Raw genomic sequence first — 18,954 nt, 5'->3', positions numbered from 1 at the left:
GAGAACAAGGATTTTTGTCTGTTTTGTTCACTGTTGTATCACTGGAGTTTGGAATAGTATTTTCTAAATATTTATTCAACAGATAAATGTTGAATGAATGGTTGGGTGCAGTGGCTCACACCTGTAATCCTAGCACTTTCGGAGGCTGAGGCAGGAGCCCAGGAATTCAAGACCAGCCTGGGCAATATGGCAAGACCCCATGTCTAAAATAAATAATTAGCTGGATGGTGCACAGCTGTAGTCCTATCTGCGTGGGAGGCTGAAGCAGGAGGCTCACTTGAGCCCAGGAGTTCAAGGTTGCAATGAGCTATGATCATGCCCCTGCACTCCAACCTAGGTGAAGAGTGAGACCCTGTCTCAGAAAAAAAAAAAAAAATGTTGAATGAATGAACGACAATGTCTAATTTCAGGACCTGGCTATGAGCATGGTGCTGAATTCAGCCAGATAAGTGTTTTCTGTGCTTGCCATATGCCAAAACCCAATGGCATTCTCACTGAATCTTAGTTTGGGGGTAGGAGGTGGTATGGCATAGTGAGCAGAGCTATGACCTGGGAGTCACAAACGAGCTCAAAGGGGCCACCAACAATAGTGCTAATGAGAGAACTAAATTCTTTCGCTTTGATATCCTTACTTCTACATTGAAGAAGTTGGATTAATCTCTTGAATTCTTTCCCACTGTAAAGCTTCTAGGTTGTCATATCTGGCTAGCAGTTCCTCAGAGTCCGACTGGAAGTGAGAGGGTGAGCTTCTCTGAATGGCCTTGGGGGTTCCTGTCCAGCTACACCCCCACAGGCCCAGAAGGATACTGGCTTATTTTGGTGTTTGGATCACTGCTTACTTGATTAAGGGACTAAATTGAGGTATAGATGCTGAGTATTATCTCAGACTAAATATACAAAGGTCTAAATTCCTATGTTTGGTGCCGAGATGTGTGGTATATACACAGCTAAAACTGGTCTAATTGCAAGACTTTAAAATCAACAATTTCTATAAAAATGGAAAAAAGATATGGAACTATTATTTTAATAGCCTCTACTATGTTCCAGGCCCAGTCATATATCCATACCTATATCAATATCTCTATCTGTACATCTATATATTTGTATTCAAAATCTTATATAAGCCTCACATTTATATCCATTTTACAGGTGACGAAATTGAGACTGTGAGAGGAAAACAAGTGTATATAACCCAAGCAATCATCTTAGATACACTAAGGACCTATGATGTGAAGGAATGAAGAAACACTGAAAGCATAATGAAAATTGGTTCTTCCCCTTTAGCAGCCTGCAGTCTTTTTGAGAAAATAAGGCACACACATAAAACAACATTAAAAAGGTATACACATGTACACACAAAGGAGCTGCTGATGTGTGGTAGGGACCAAAGGGACAGAGGAGTGCTGGCCACGGTCCCTGGCACATAGTGCTTGCTCAAAATCTATTGAATTTGTTGAGTGCCTACTAAGTGTCAGGCATTATACTAGGTGCTAAAAATATAGAGACATGCAAAACCCATTCTCTAACCTCAAGAAGCTCTTACAGGTTGGAGCTGCTACAGACAACTGCAAGACAGAGGTGAGCTGTGGGGAAGTGAGAAGGCTCAGACAGGAATAAGCGAGTGGGAACCAAGGCACAAGTGCAATGACATGGCATTGCGGATGATGACAGGGAGCGAGTGGGGATCCTGAGTGGGCTCTACCTCCCCAAAGCAGAGAATTCATGTGGGAGGAAGTGAGGGAAAAGCCTGGTGGATTAAAGGAAACCTATTTACTGATTTGGATGGTTTATGTGTGGAACTACCAACTAACACTGTTAGAATCCTGAAGATGGACTTCATAGAAGGTATTTGTGTTGCAGATAATTAGAGGAGTGGAAATAAACTAGTCAGCTCGTGGCAGCACAATTTATTATCAGGATCATTAAGGAACTATTCCACTACATGCCATTCTCTCTGATTACCATAATTTTCCCCAGTCATTTTTATTACCAATATAGGCCTTTGAGAAGTGCACACAATTTATAATATGGCAGGCATCAGGGCAAACAAAGTGGGCTTTATTAGGCATTTTCTTAATAGCAATGATTGAATAGCAATGAAGGTATTTTAACAAATGGTGGTGCTATCAATTGTGTGAATTAGAATATACTGAACAATGCTTTGGGGAGGAAAAAGACGTTATTAAAGAACACTTAAGTGGGTGGAAGATGCTTTAAAAAAATATAGTCCTCAGGCCTGGGGAAACCAGCTAATAGATAATATGGGGGGTGGGGGGAGTTGCATTTCACAGTCATTTTCTTCATGATAAAAATGTTTTAATGACTATAATTTTATTCTCTTGTTGCAGATAGAAGTCTTTAGTATATTATAGTAAAATGTGTTCAAGTTGGAAAATTTTGTATTATATATAGTACAAATAAGAATAAACAGTTTAGGGAAAACATGGTAAGATTCTTCCCTTTCAGTAGTTCTATTTTCACAAAATAAGAAATAGATGTATCACAAGATGACCCTGAGAATCCCAGAAGTAGAAAGTAGTCTAAATATAAACCTAGTCAGGCCTTTTCAAAGCCTTAAATTGTTATTCTTTTGCTAGTCTAATGAAGTTGAAACGTGCATGGGATTTGGATCCAGACAAAGGAAAAGTTAAATCTCACTTTTCTACTGATTATCTGTGTGACCCTGGACACTGCCTAACCTCTCTGAACCCTCAGGTGTCTACATTATAAAATCAGAATAAGAAAACTTACAACACACAGGGCTGTTGTGACGATGAACTAAAATTAACAAGATGATTTATATAAATTGTTTACCACAATGCTTTGCAGCCCCAAGTAAATGTGTGATTAACAGTAGATGTATATTATTGCTGATACTTCTGGTGTTATTATTATCAGTTTACACTATTGCAACTACACTGCATTTAATCAGGAGACCTGTGAGTCCCGGATGAGCTTGTAGTAAGGGTCTCTATTTCCTCACCTATAAATGGCAATATCATGATGACAATAATGTCTGCTTTGCCTAAATCACAAGATCATGAGGAGCTCCAAAAGTAATACATATGCAAACTAGAAACTCTTAAACAAATTAAAGGTATTTCTACCCCATCCCCGGAGTATATGCCCAAATGAAAGAACTCAAGTGTAAGGCCATTTGCTTCCACTGCATGTACCATGAATATGACACTGCCCACTCTATGAGCACAAGGAAAAAAGGAATACATACAGCTTTTCAGTAATGGTGACCTCCTGTGAGTCTGCTCTTCACAGTTAATATATCATGTATGTCGTACTGTCATGAAGGTAAATCTTACAAATACCTAATAGTACATATGTAATCCAACTCAAATTTAAAATGTGACCCTCTACTTAAAAAATGTGAACATAGACTATTTCCACTACTAAGTCATGCAGTAGAGTCATAAGTTTACTAATAATAACACCCTACAAATATTGATAGGAGAGCAATATCCTTTTTAAAAATAATCACAAAACTGGGATGCAGTTAAAGAAAAGACAAAATTCTTCAAATTGCTGGGAAATGTCTGATTGAATTTGGAAGAATGTCAAAGAAGAGTTAATTTTATATTCTGCACTTGAATTATATGAAGTCTGGAGATCCTAAGTTTGCTTGTGTGAGAAATTACAGAAGGCGCGTCCAGAGCTCAGAGGCGGATGGATAGATTGGAGGCCAATGGAAATTGCAGCCCTAATCTTCACCAGTTTAAACTCCACCCCTCTCCTTGGACAGGAGCCAAGTAAAAATTATTTCTCCTCAACATGCAGAAGAGGAGAGATGAAATTTAACTATTCTCCTCCACCTGTAGCTGATATCTGGTGATTTTAAGAGCAAAAATTTGGGTTGTAGGAAAGGCAGCCTCAAGAAAGTGCTACAAGTAAACTGCGAGGAGCGTTACAATGTATTTTTATCTCTGCATAATTAGCCTACATGTTATTCCTGTTGATTTCCTTGTTATCTTTTTTCCCCCGCATCCTGGAATTTAAGACTATGAACCGGATGTCATGGAGATGGAGACAGAATCCAAGGGGGCACCACTGCTAATACTATTTATCCCAACATCACTATGATCATTGGTTAGGAAAAAAGGTAGAGGAGGATTGTGGTGCGAGGATGGCTCTGGTCTTGAGATCTGAAAGCAAAAGAAGGCTTTGGGACTCACGACGTACACGGTATGACTCCCCCAGCCCCAGCTCCTTACACGGCCCTGGCGCATATGGAATAGGATTTGGCAGAATAGCATGATCTGTGATTTTTCTGCTCGGTTATCAACTTGCATTCTCTACTTTTTCTCTCTGTCGGTAGTAATTATGCCTATCTGGTATGCTTCAGTGCAAAGCCTCCTCAAAAATGCTAAAGCACATAATAATACATTGAAAAGGGTAAGTTCCTACAAGGAGTTCAAGATTGTGGAGGCAACGTATCTGTGTTTGCTGGAAAGAAGGGCTTAGCTAACCTTGCAGAGAATACAACAGAGAGATAATTTTTTTAAAGCAGTTCAAAGATCTGTTTAGTTTCTGTGATTTTTGACATTGAAAATGAATGTCTAAAATACTGACAAGTGAGACTGGTTTTTATTTGGAAAAAGATACAACAGAATATAGCAAAAAGAATAAGGGCAAATGGATGTACTGGTCTCTATAATTCTGGGATAAATAAATAAACACCGTTCCTTGGAAAATAGCTAAAAAAAAAAAAAAAAAAAGAAAGAAAAAAAAAATTCTCTCTCAACCAGGAGATGGAAAGGATGTTCAAGCTCTCAACTCCTTGAAGTTGTAAACAGTGTGGGTGTGAAACAGCAGTAAAGAACAACGAGACCCTGTGAAGTTTCAACAAGAGGAGTGGGTGTATAACAAATAATAAAAATGCAAGATACAGCTACAAAAATAGAGAGGCATGCGTACCCATAGGAAATAGATCGTGCAATGGAGAGAAGCATTAATCTGCAGTCGTGTGCAAAGATCAAAATCAAAATAATGAAAATTTAATAAAAATGAAATGTCACCCAAATGCTCTAAAACAACATGGGTGTGAATAATAAAAAAGAAAAAATCCATAGTCCAGGATGTAAAATCCATGTGAAAAGTATACCCTACTAGCCAACTTCTCCCAATGAACAGGTGCCCCCTTGGGAGTGAAGTCACACGGCCCTACTGGGATTGAGATGTAAGTGGACAGAAAGCTGTTCCACGAAAACTCTGCAGCCAGAGAGGAGTGCGCTTCCTCATTTCACACATGCTGAAAGGAAAGAGCAAGGCTCTCAGGTTTAGGAGAAGCAGCTGTCCCCTCGAACCTTGCATAGACAGGGTCTAGGATCTGTAAGGTCGTGAATGTGATTGCCTTCTGCCTGCAGCAGGGTCTGGGAAACACGCACTTCTCACTTCTCTGTCTGGTCTTTCTTGGCTCAGTCTCTGTCTGGTCTCCAGTCACTTAGCCTTTCCTGTGTTTATAATTCCCAGCATGGGTATGGAGCTCTTTGGGGAAAGATGTTATTTAGATTGCTTTACTCATTTAGAATAACAAATATCAAACAAGGTTGTATTTGCAGCTCCTTAGGAAAGAAGTATATGTAAATAAAAATTAAAAACTGATACTTAAAATTGCAAGTTTACATTTAGGAACAAAAGGATGGCGTGTGATCTATATAGCAAAATGGAAACTATTCAGAGTAAGAAGAAATCGTATCTGAGGTACGTCTGGAGTAAAGACGACAAAGACAGATAACAGGAACGAGAGGAAATCCTGATACGACTAAGTAGATACATACACTCAACCATGTGCCAAAAGAGGTAACATCTATGAAATGGTTTTAAAGAATAAAGACATTTTTAAGATAAAAGGGAATTGTTCAGAATTGTACAGATAAGATATACTTTCCAATGCTTTTATATAATATGTACATTCAGAAAGAGGTAAATTCAGTTATTTGAGGATGAAGCAATAGAAAATATTTTTTAAATGAAGATCAGGGCTTAGATGAATTCTGTGAGCCAGTGAACATAATAATATCCAGAAATAAAAAGACATAGAAGGAATTATTACTATTAACAAATTTATTTTTTTACTATTCTATGTGGTTTACTTTCTGGTTCACATTTTTGAAAAGTTTCTTACCTGGGCTGACTGTTCACCTTTTCATGTTTTCCATTGAATTTCAAACTACAGAGGTTTTTCAATTTTGAATGTGAAGAGTCTGATTCCAAATTTGCCTGTGTTTGTTCTCTCAGATGATCAAGAAGTGTTGCCTCCTTTTTCAAGTTCATGTCCGAATACGGGCAGCCGAAAGCACTGGTTTGTACAAAAATGAGAGCACACTCGTCAGCAAATAGTGATAAATCAGGGAACCATTGTCATTGGAGCAGACTGGCTTACATCTCATATTTAAAACCTGAATAGAGACATTCTTCTCTCACTAAACACACTCAACAGTTTCTTTTTATATTACTTTTTGAGGAAATCTCAGGTTCCAGAACCATAGGCACTGGTCAACAAAGTATCATAGGCAGATTCATCAGGACATATGGCATTTACAGTTTGGGAAACTTAAAAATCTAGGGATAGCACAGAGATGTGTTTCCCATGGAGGAATGAAAATGTCCTATACTGATGCCTTGGTTTGACTACCTATACCATAAAATACTATGGGTAATTAAGCATATTTACCAATATCAGAGAATATTATGCTTTCATTTCTTAATCATGCATCCAGAAACACTACATCTGCATTTCTGCTTAACCTTCCTGAAACTCGCTAGGAAGATTTGTGTTCAGATGTGAAATGACACCTTCCAGGAGAGAGAAGAGAGGCCCAAGCCCAGGCTGGACAAGTCTTTTCTCACCCCTCACAACAGTGAGGCTGAATCCTAAATCCTGGATGTTGCTGGAGCCCAGCAGCAGGCTACTGGCAGAAGAATCTGCCAGGGCAAACGATGTGGTTCCTTCCACAGGCTCATCAGCTGTCTCCATTAGATTCCTGTGCCCACATCCCTGCATCCAAGGAGGCCCCAAGCCTCTGCTGTTGCTACGAATAAGGCAGCCACTGCCAGGGAAAACACAAACATGACAGGTGACCTGTGCACTATGCTGGGGCACAGACTTCATGCCCGAGCTTCAGGGTTTCTCCCCAGTGAAATGTGGAAAGCAGCTCTGACTGATGAGGGTGAAAAATCCCTCTCCCTCTTTCACACACAGACCATGAAATGGTAGCTGCTGTCACCATCACAGGTTGACCATCGGCTACGTCTAGGGGAGCACTGGGTCGAATGTGTCAATGCCGAGGCAGCTGGTTCTTTAAAAACTTCACTGTAAATTTGCTGATACATGATGTATAATAAATTCTTTCTGAATACATAAAAGTTTTCTTTTATTAATTTAAGGTTGTGATAAAATTAGAGATCAAAGCATATTTTCTTCTATTTTGAAGTAGACTGAGTTTTCTAGGGAGAGCCCATAAGCAATCTAACCCCAGAAGGACTCTAGTACCAGCCTACATTTAGAATGGACCCCTGGAATTGGGGATGAGGTGGTGGAGATGACACCAGCCCAGCCCAACAGGACAGGGTGGATCTGCACCCACATCATGGTTGAGCAGCAGCCTTTGCTACAGACAGACGTGCCCTTTTACATGCATGTCCTGTCATTTATAGTAACTGGTATTGATCTATTGGTTCATTCATCCATTCAGTTATTCATTCAACAATCCATTAACTGAGCATTTGCCACATGCGAGGCTCTTCAGGGGATACAAATCTACTGAAGAAGTTAGGACATATGTACCAATAAATACAATTTATAATAACAGTAAAAAAGCTACTCCTATCGAGTGCATACTATAGGCCCATTAAAATACAAAGAGTTTTACATATATTATCTCTAATATTTATTGCTAAATATGCAAAGATTGTATTAACACATTTATTTTACAAGTAAGAAAACAGTATCACACAGTGTCAGCAACCTTCTCAAGGCCTGCTGGCACTTTCTTGGGAAGCCCCAAAACAGATCACTTAATTATTAGCACCAATCAGATGGCAGAAGTGAGACATGGTTTTTAACCCCATCTACAAAAGAAATGTGAAGGGAACCGTAGCAAGCTTTTGTGCAGAGCCCCAGAGACAGGTATTTACAGGCCAAAGCAGCACTTGGTTCGCCATGGTTACTGGGGACAGATGCTGGCATCTGTGTGAGTCCCGGGGTGAAGCACTGTTTTCAGCAGCAATAGCACAGGAGCGATCTGGTTAAGCCGCACCGTACAAGAGTAAGGGAGACTTTAGAGAGAATTTTCTTCAGATAAAAGTTGGAAGGTATTAGGCTAACCTAAGAGAGACTGAGAAATGTTTTTTTCAAGCACAGCTGGGTTTTCATTAAGACGCTATTTCATTAAGACACTCACAAGCTCTGCTATCCATCTAACACATACTCCCAATTGAGAATTTTTAATGACCATTACAGTCATGAATTTTCTTTATCTTAATTTCATATCACCATCCCTGCTTGATTCACATGTGTGGTCCTAACGCTCTTTTCCTGAATCTGTCCAGCATTTGCAGACGACCACCAAAGAGCTTCCTGCTCGGTACTTGCTGACACTGAGAGAGATTTTGTTTCCCTCAATCTTTATTCATAAATCATTCCGTCTAGTCACTTAACCATTCACCTATATCCTAATTTCATTCTAGCTTCTCTTGTCTCTCTGGTAACAAGGAATGCGAAACCAAATGGAATCCCTACACCACAACGGAACAGTTCCTGGCTCTGGGAGGCAGGGCGTGTGAGGACACAGTTCCAGATTGTACAGAGCAGAATCAAGTGTGAAGCTCAAAAGAATATATGAAATGACAAAAACATGCTTTGCAGGAGACGCTGGTAAAGAATTTGAAAGAAGATAATGATGAGAGATAAAAGGCAGCACAGAAGTGGAGATGAGGGGATTTCAGATATAATTGTCCTCACCGTTTGAACCTCAGAAGCGGGTTCTGAGAGTCTGCTGTGAGCTAGTTTCTGCACTGCAACCTGTGCTTACTTGCGCTCTTCACAGAGAAATAGTTATGTTAGAGAGATGGCATCCCGAGCTTTAGCCTGCCTTCTTGCCAACTCAGACCTTACTCGTGCATGTATGTGCGTGCAGGCATGTGTGTATGTGTGTACGTATTTAAGAGATGTATGATTTTGTATAAATCTATTCCCACGGGAAAAAAGAATGAAGTGGACATCCTAGGTGTGATAAAAACATTTCAAATTTAGTTTTGAAGCTTTGGATTTAGCCTGATATTGGAGAAATACGGTTCAGAAAGACATAGTCTTTTCAGAAAATTTCTGACATGAGCTAAAATTTCTATGATGTAAAGCTCTGTCGGTTGAGGTAAAATGTCAGTTTCTGAATGATGGGGAAGTAATATGTTCAAATTTCAGTTCGTTATGGACGGAGAGAAGCAAGCTTAAAAACCACAGGCTGGGAGGGAGTGCTGAGCAGCAGGTCTCTGCTGGAGGCCTGGGTTTTTTGATGGAGCAGAGCATTTTCTCATTCCTCCTTAATTCACAGGGGAATCTGGCATTTGCAGGAAAAGAAGGAAGAGACAGCAGCAAATATTAGGTGGACCCATGTGAAATTACAGTTTTTAGATGTCAAAGACAGTCAAATATCAGGAATTTCACATGGTTCAACCAAACAATTTACAAAAGGCGTCAGCCCAGCCTCATCACCAGTAAAGCAGATGGATAGAGGCTACATGCTAAGGAAGCAAAGCTGCTCCACAGTGGCAGACAAACTTTTAAAAGAGATTTTTTTTTTCTTTTGAGACAGGGTCTTGCTCTGTCACCCGGGTTAGAGTATGGTGGCCTCATCATAGCTCACTGCAACCTCAAACTCCTAGGCTCAAGGGATCCTCCTGCCTCAGCCTCCCAAAGTGCTGGGATTCCAGGCATGGACCACCATGCCTGGCCCTGACTTCAGAATATTTAAGTATAATTTTTAATACCTGATGGCAAATGTACTTCGTATAAGAGCAGCATCCCTGAACATTGCTCTGCCTTTGAGTTTTAATTAGGACTGGCTTTGGGAGGCAGCAACACCAAGCAGTTGATGGGAATCCTGCATTTTGTGTCAGGCCCAGGAGGCTCTTCAGCCTCTGAATCCTCCCTCCTTCCTTTCAGGGCCAGGGGTACCTGATTCCTTGGCTCAGTTCCCCCCCCTCAACCCCGTTCTCAGGACTCACCCTGATCTGCATCCAGATGAACTAATAATTCGTCCATTTTAAAGTCAAGGGCTGAAGCCTGAAGCAGTGCCCAGTTCTGATGCCTGCACTTGTGCCTGGCTATGAGTCCTAGTCAGCCTTGTGGGCTCTGGTTCCTCTCATGTGGCATCTGCCTTGGCCCTTGTTCCTAAAGGCTTCCATGACTGGAATTCAGGGGCCCTACTGGACAGCAACCCTACATTCCCACTTAGCTCCTGCCATCCTAGGAAGCACCCACTCCCCAGGTGTCGCTGGCTGGTCTTGTACGTGCTTCTTGCCCCGAATTGTTCCCTGTTGTGTTACTGTGCTCACTAACTGGGATCCCCGCCTTCCTCTTGGCTTCTTCCCATCTGGCCCCATTTCCAAGAGTCTAGATGATAACTACTGATGACCAACCCCCTTGGACACCAGGCTCTGTTCATCCAACTCTATTATCTATCATCTTGTAGCAACAGTGTTTCATTTTCTCATACCCAAGCAGCAGATTTTGTTCCTACTCTTCTCTTACTCCCCTGTTCTCCTAAAATAATGGGCCATGCTCTCTTAAGTCCTGGAGATGGACAGTTGGCACCATGAGGATATAGACAAATTGTCACAACTTACTTAAGGGCAGGTTCCCAGCCCGTGTGCAGCTACAGCCTCCGGTGGCCAGGAGGGGCCTGGGGCACCAGAGTCCCAGGCCAGTCCTTTTGGCCTTGAGCAACCTCCAAGCTCTAAATCCCCTCTTGTTCCCAAATGCTGATTATAATTTTCTGTCTGTGACATGACATTAAAAAGGTTGAGATGCATTACAAATTTAAGCAAAATGCAAAGATGAACTAAGCCTCTTGAGTGCTGTACTTCAAAACATAAATAAGTAACCCAGAAGTCAGCAATATTTCAGGAAGAGTGTCAAGTCGTTGACAACGTTTTTTGTGATCTTGGAAAGTGAAGTTACCTGGAATAGGCAAGTAGCTCCCAGGAGGAGCTCAGATGCAGAAATATGCCCACATATAGCCCAGGAATTAGACTTAGAGTTAGACTTTAATGAGTTCTTCTCTAAATGCAACCATCCTGCCCATCCATGATGCCTACTGTATTTCATATTTTAGTCTCAGTTATTTTACTAGCCAGTTATATCTGTTTCTTCTAAGAAGTAGATAAGAAAACACAGGAGTCCTGTCTTAGCTGGGATGTCAGATTCTAAAGTGGCTGTTTGGGTGGGCGGGAGGCACCCTCATTTGGAAGCACTCACAGGAGAGAAGGGTTTGCCCTCCAGAGCCGAAGGGCAGGGAGGAGCACCGCACGGTGGTCTCTGGCAGGTCACGAGAGAGGGCACTGACACTTGGCAGAGAAAGGGGTCAGTGGGGGACACGAGAAGGACGGAGGTGAATGCTGCCTGCCCTGCCAGGTGGCCTTGGGGCCTGATGGCAACAAGAGCCCATCCGAGGGCAGGTGGCTCCTGCTGAGGACTTGGTGAGGGGCAGGTGCCACACCTGCCACTTGAGGAAACGACACCGTCCCCCGTGCTGTTCCCCTCACCACCACTTCACTGCATAAAAACAACCCAGTCCGCTCCAGAATTTTATTGTCTTTGATATGTGGGTAGTCGAATCTTAAACAACATAAGGATGTTAATTGAACATCTTTTATTCTTAACAAAATATTGGTTTCTTAAGCCAAATGGCACTAAAAGACATAATAAATACCAAAATGCATATTACTGAAATTATAAAATGGCTATAATACTTTCTATAAAAACTTTTGAACACTAACATATGACTGAAATTGTTGCTGATTTTACTTCTATGAGGATTAAAGGCAAGTACAAAAGATACATGTTGGAATACAGACCAGGAAGGAAGAGCTATCATGGATATTTACTATCTACTGAAGATACAACACAATTTTTATTATATTGTTCTCAAATATGGAGATGGGCAAAAGCAAACTGGTATATACACATAAGATTCTCAGGTCTCAGGGTCAAAAGTTTCTTCAAATTCCTGTGGCTTTAAAATGAGTCAAGATACTCTTCTTTGATCCCAGCTAATTTTTGTCCATAAAACAGCTGATACTGTGACTTGTCATTGCATGTACTAGAAAATTTGGTGCACACAGAGTAAGAAAAAAGTATAAATATTTTCCAAAAAGTTTCAAAAGAAAAGGTAAAAGAAATCTACATATATATAGAACTCAAAGAGTTCAAAGAGTTGGATGAAATACATTTGGTTCTAAAAATACATTTCTCTAGGGTAACTCAGGCTGTGAAATCATCCTGGATATTACAAACTCCTGAAAACGGCCCAGCAGGAAGCTGCAACAGAGTCACTACTTAAATTAAGCAGCGAAATCAGTTTAGTGGTGAAAAGCATGGACTTAAGAATAAGAGATAACTGGATGAAAGTACTAGCTCCATAACCTTGGCCAAGGTATTCCACCCCTCATCTATAAAATAGTGGTAACAGCATCTTCCTTACAGGGATTTTTGCAAAACCTAAATGACAGAATCCATGCAAGGCCTTATATAGTGACTAGCACAAACTAAATGCTCACGAGTTTTTAATTTTACAAAGGCCTATTCTGATACAAAATATAATACTAATTATCCCATTTATCATGGTTATTTTATTTTCAATTCTAAAACTTCCATGTGGCTCTTCTTTTATCTTCTATTTCTTTGACAAGACTTCCTGTTTTTTCATTTGTTTCAAGAGTGTTACAGATGGCGTGTTGGAGTGTTTTTGTGATGGCTGCTTTACTGTTCTTCCAAGAGCATCTAACACCTGTGTCATCCTGATGTTGGCATCTGTGATGGCCTTTTGTTGTTCAAGTTGAAATTTTCCTGGTTCTTGGTGTGATTTTTGGTTGAAACCTGGACATTTTGGATATTGCACCATGGGACTCTGGATCTTATTTAAATCTTCTGTTTTAGAAGGTCTCCTCTGACCCTGCTGCAGCAGGGGAAGGGAGGGCTGCCTTGCAGTCGCCACATGGGGATAAAGGTCCAGGCTCCTCCCGAGGCACCAGGTGACACCACCCTGGGACAACACTTCTCCATGTGGCCTCCACTGACACCACGGTGGGGGGGGGTGGCCTTGTCAATGTGGGGCCACCAACATTGTGGGAGAAATCCTGACCCACCACTGGCCTCCTATGATACCACCCCGGCAGAGATGGGGAGGGACAGTTCATTACAGCTGATGGGGCCACAAGCCCAGGCTCCCCACTGGGCCTTTTCTGATGGTGTCTTGTTGGGGGAGGGCGGGGGCCCTTTCCAGCTTCCCTGGCGGAGGGGCCGCAGTGTTTCCTGTGGTGTTTGGCCCAAGCAGTGTGGTTGCTATCTAAAAGTTTGCAGTCTTGCTAGGCTGCCCCTTTCCTGGTCCTTTAACTAGAGAGACAAGGCTTTTCTTGGGACAATTTTTTGACTTTCCCGTTGGCATCTCCGGGTTTCTGGCTTCTCCAACAACCAGCCCAGCATGTATGACGAAGAAGGCAACACGGGGAACTCACCACTGCGTTGTTCCCTGGTCTCCAGGCCCCCAGCCAATCCGTGTCCTCCTGTACACCTTGCAGAGTCTTCATATGTTTACTTTATGTACAACGTCCAGGTTGCAGTGGGACGGTAGAGAAAAGCATGTCTATTCCATTTTTCTGGAAGTGGAATTCCCCTAGTGATCCTTTTAATGTTAAGAAACGTTATGAAGGCCTTCTCTTCTTTACTTCTCTTTTTAAAGGAAGAACTTACTCTGCTCAACCAAACCACTCAGGGATCCTTGCAGTAGCAAAAGAGACCTTTGAGGTGGGCCAGACTGAGCTTCAATCTGCTTCTACCCCAATCCTCACCCTCCCGCTCACGGCTTCACCATGTGAACCTGCAGACTGGATTCCACTCGGGTCAGTGCCAGGGCTACACTGGGTGTAGGGGGCTTAGTACCCTACCTGGCATATGTGCACTCAACAAATACAATTTCTCTCCAACTCCAATTTATCCCTCTACAATTCAGATTACTGCTGCCTATAGGTATCCAATTTTCACATCGCAGATGCATTTCAGAAAGAAGGAGCCATTATTTCTCTCTTTCCCTCCTTCCACTTGTTGTGAACGTGTGCCCAGAAACCCAAGCTGAAATCCTTTTCATGGCATTCAAAGACTCCCCCACCTGACCGGAGGGCATCTTTCCAAGCCATCTCCATCTTCACTGCCCATAAAACCTAAGCTCTGATCACATCAGAATAATCACTCCTTCCAGTTTTAACACACACTTTCTAACTTTCATAAATATTTTTCTCATTATACTGTTGTTTGCACATATCCATCTTCTCAACTGCAACTGAGTTTCTTAAAATCAGGGGCCATAATTGCTAGTCTCAGCGTGAGTTGAGTAAAATTGGGCTACCTTGTGCCTTAGCTTCTCATTAGCACATCAGCTTCTAAAGAAACACCAGTCACGATCTGGGGTGTGGCAAATTATCTATTTATTGACATCACTCAAATAGATGCCAAGCAGGATTTTAAGCATAACACCCACATAAGAAAAAGACTTCTCATATCTCAATCATCACAGAACTTGATTTCAATCTCTCAACTCATTCCCTTAATCATCATCTCCAAACTCAGTCCACGTTGGCGTCTCTCTTTCTAGTCCCTCTATTTAGCCATCTTAGACTGACTCCTTTCTCCTGGGAGCTCCCTCTGTCCTTCTAGAAAAATTAATCAAGCCTTTGCCATCTTCTGGCATGTCTACCCATTATCCAGATGGAACAATAAAGCTCAACTGCAGAACTGGAGAACCAGCTCCTTCCTGGAGAAGATTTAGCCCCTACCACAATTTAGTCCACTGGGATCCTTACCTGGTTTTGGAAATACACAAAGTTTGACACTGATGAAGACTAGAGAGCCTGGCAAGAACAGGAACTTTGCAGCTGGTGTACACAGAAATAGACGGACATTAAATGCAACCTCCATTTATTTTAATTTCATTGGAGTTATGAGCTTAGTTGTTTCATTAATGTCTGTTCAAATAACAAAAAGCCAAGTCTAAGATGTGACATTTAATTGGTATGCATTAAGAGATACCCTTTAATTGAGCTTGTATGTTATCTGTGCTGTTCTGTTACAGGGAATATTTTCAGTAAATTAAACAGAAAAAAATGTATCAAGAGTGAAGGTGAAAGAGTGTGTGTGTGTGTGTGTGTGTACACTCTCCTTTCTTCTATAGTTAATAGGAACTTTCCAAGGTATAAACTGTTCTCAAGGAATATGACAGTACACTAAGTGGCAACACTAATGGCCTTTAAAAAATTTATGCTGAAACCTGCTTAATGTACTAAATAAGTAATTTGTCTACTTTATGCATGGAGAAGATCTGATGAATAGAATCTGATGAATAGAATATGTAGTTAAAACATTTCTAACAGAATACTGTCTACATGGTTAACATTAAGTAGTAAATTAAACAAATGATTAACACACTGCATTATTAACTCAATCAAAACAGTTACAATGATAAGCTTGTGCTTCTATTATTACAGTGAACATTTCTGTTACTATACACAAGTTGTTTTCACACTTTTAATTGTAATATTTTGGTTAAGTGGTATGAACATGTCAAGGTTATTTTTAATTGGAATATTCTAGTTTGAAATACATTTAGTTTCTGCAAAGGCATTTAAAGTATGTTTTTCCTCTCTTTATACCAAACATGCTTTGTTTTTCAGCAAAATGTTACTCAGAAGTGAAAGCATTTTTCTAAGACAGTTGTCCAAAGGGCATCTGGAAAATGCTTCAAGCACAATTTTAAAAAATTCATAAACTAAAAGTATACATTTTGGCAATGGATCATAATTCCACCTTTTGAGAGGCTTTAAATTCATTTATTATAATTTAAAGGAAATTATAAAAAGTCATCTGGATATGCATGAGGATATGTTTACATAGGTATTAATATGTATTTATTATACCACAAGAATCTAACCTTTGTGTTAAACACTAATACTGACCCAATGTCGACACTGCACTCAAAGTTTGTTTTAGAGGTTGTTTCTCAAAGTGATATATTCACAGTTATCTTGACAAACCTACAGATTAAGATTAGGAGTGCAGTGTATGTGTGCAAAAAAAAAAAAAAGCCCATGCTTCATCCTTCAACTGCCTGGGCTAAGTGTTCCCAAACACTAACAGATACACGAGGATTTGCAGAGGTCCTGCGCCCTCTCCCCCACAGGCCATTTGCTATGGAGTCCCGCGGAGTGCTGCAAAAGCATGCATTTCGGATCTCTCTATAAAAGGTGCCCCACCTGTTAGGATGGCTATTATCAAATAAACAAAAGATAACATGTGTTGGTGAGGATGTGGAGAAATCGGAACCCTGCTGGCAGGGATGTAAAGTGGTACAGCTTCTTTGGAAAACAATATGGAGGTTCCTATAAAAAAATTAAAAACTACTTATGATCCACAATTCCCACTTCTGGATGTTTATCCAAAAGAACTGAAATCAGGACCTCAAAGAGATATTTGCACATCCATTTTCATTGCAGCATCGTTCACAATAGCTAAGAGGTGGAAACAACCTAAGTTTCCACTGCTGGACAAAAGGATAAAGAAAATGTGGTTTATAATGCAATGGAATACTACTCAGCCTTAAAAAAGAAGGAAATCCCACCACACATGAACATACATGAACTCTGAGGACATTATGCTAAGGGAAATAAACCAATCACTGAAGAACAAATATTGCCTGATTCCACTTATATGAAGCATCTAAAGTAGTCAAACTCATAGAAGCAGAAAGTACAATGGTGGGGGCCAGGGGCTGGGGAGTTGCTGTTTAACAGGTATAAAGTTTTAGTTATACAAGATAAAGTTCTAGAGATCTGCTGTACAACATTGTGCCTATAGTAAACAATATTGTATGGTACGCTTAAAAATTTATTAAGAGGATAGATCTCACATTAAGTGTTTTAACCACTATTTAGAAAAAGAAAGAGGCAACCTTTTATCATTCCATGGCCTGCAAATAAAGACTCAATTGTAGAGTCAAATATGCATAGACAGATTTCATGTTAAAGAAGTTGATTGCCAATTATATTCTCTCTAAATTAATTAACACCAAAGGCAAATGTGTTCTGTAATTTAGTGTGTGTAAAACAATATTGTCTTTATTAGAAATAAGAATCAACATTAGGAAACTTTCATGAAATCTAGAAGGGTGCTATTTAAAAACAGCTGTTTTAAAAACAAAACAAAACCAAAACCCCTGAGAGATTAAAGATTGGGGGCATCAATATAATTATCAAAACAGGTGATAAGGATGAACATCTACTTCTTTCAAGAGAATATGATCAATACTACTTTTTCCACCATAAACTATTCCAAAATATTATTCAAATAATTAGTTTTAAATATTTATTATTGAGAAGCAACACATAAAATATTTTTTAAAAGACTATCCACCTAACCTAAAATATATAAATGGACTTTTTCATTTCTATTAAATTTAGGTAGTAAAGTTGTTAAAAAAGTAAAGAAAGATGCTATCAAATCACAACTTGATTAGCCTAATATTATAATGATAAAAACAGGTTATACTTCCATAGTTTCTACTATGCACTGTACCCTGATTTAAGTTTCATATATTAGCTCATGCAAGTCTCACAACATCACTGTGAAGTAGATACTATTATTATTAAATACTTGCACTTTACAGATGAAGAAACTGAGGCCCAGAGGTTAAGTAAGTCATTCAAGGCCAGATAGCTAAGAAGTTATACAGACAGGATTGAAATCCAGGTATCAAGGTAGCTTGGTGCCAGGGTCTAGGCTTTTAACTACTATGCCAAACTGCCTCTGGGGCCAGATTTTTCTCTGAATACACTGGCGAAAATAAAAATGATGAAACACCTGGCATAATGCCCTCTACATACTAGGTGCTTTGCCAAATGGATATTGATGATTTTAGCATATTCATGTAACATCTTTAGCATTGTTGGTTGTATACGGAAAAGAATGAGTAGGAAAATTAGAATACTTTGAGGGAATTTAGGCTGTTTAGTGCTTCTAAAATTTCATTCCCAAATGTACTGAGTTGCCACAAGAATAAAACGTGTGGTAGAGAAGGAATTCTTTAGAAACAAAGGCACATTCTCTGCATGGAATGAAATGTAATGTGGAGAACTGGCCATCTGGATAATTTTTTATTGGGACAAGCTGTAATTTATAAAACCGTGAGAAAGAAGAAGAAAATAGAGAAGAGAGAGCCTTGAGTTTCTGCCAGAAAAAGATTTTAAAGCTCTGCCCTAACACGTTTTTAAATGAAAATTTAAATATTTCATACCCACATACACACACACTAAGGTGGCATATATACAGCCAAATACATCATTTTACCTAACACTACTTTACAAGCATCCAAATAGTATCCTATTTTAGTTGAAGCCAAGATTAGGAGGCAAACGCCTCTGCCATTTCATTGCACCCACACATCTTTACAGCATGCCACTGCGTGCACGGGGCCGGATTAGCTGTGTGCTGACCCAAAGCACGGCAAAGGTCCTGCTTCAAGGGACTTTGAGCTGGGCAGTGAAAAAACAAATGAATTAAAAATCTTAAAGGCAAAAGTAGTGTATGTTGTGGTTATTATAATTATGTACAGTGTATCATATGTTTAAAAATGATATAACAATAGGCACGTGTCCTTAGTAGACATTTAATATGAAGCA

General features: G+C 40.1%; 1 protein-coding gene across 7 annotated transcripts in view; it reads right to left on the bottom strand.

Annotated features, from left to right (window-relative positions):
* The window catches only part of L3MBTL4 (L3MBTL histone methyl-lysine binding protein 4), a 404,316-nt gene that overhangs the window by 114,942 nt on the left and 270,420 nt on the right, over positions 1-18,954 (bottom strand). For all 7 annotated transcript variants that reach the window (XM_045527505.1, XM_045527504.1, XM_045527503.1 and 4 more), the window contains one exon: positions 6,137-6,310. In XM_045527505.1, the coding sequence (XP_045383461.1) occupies positions 6,137-6,310 (174 nt within the window). The remainder of the gene's footprint in view (positions 1-6,136; positions 6,311-18,954) is intronic.

The sequence above is a fragment of the Lemur catta genome, chromosome 16, assembly GCF_020740605.2.
Source record: "Lemur catta isolate mLemCat1 chromosome 16, mLemCat1.pri, whole genome shotgun sequence".
In the NCBI taxonomy this organism is placed as follows: domain Eukaryota; kingdom Metazoa; phylum Chordata; class Mammalia; order Primates; family Lemuridae; genus Lemur; species Lemur catta.
Note: the sequence above shows the minus strand (reverse complement) of the source record. Positions and strands in the feature narration are given on the sequence as shown.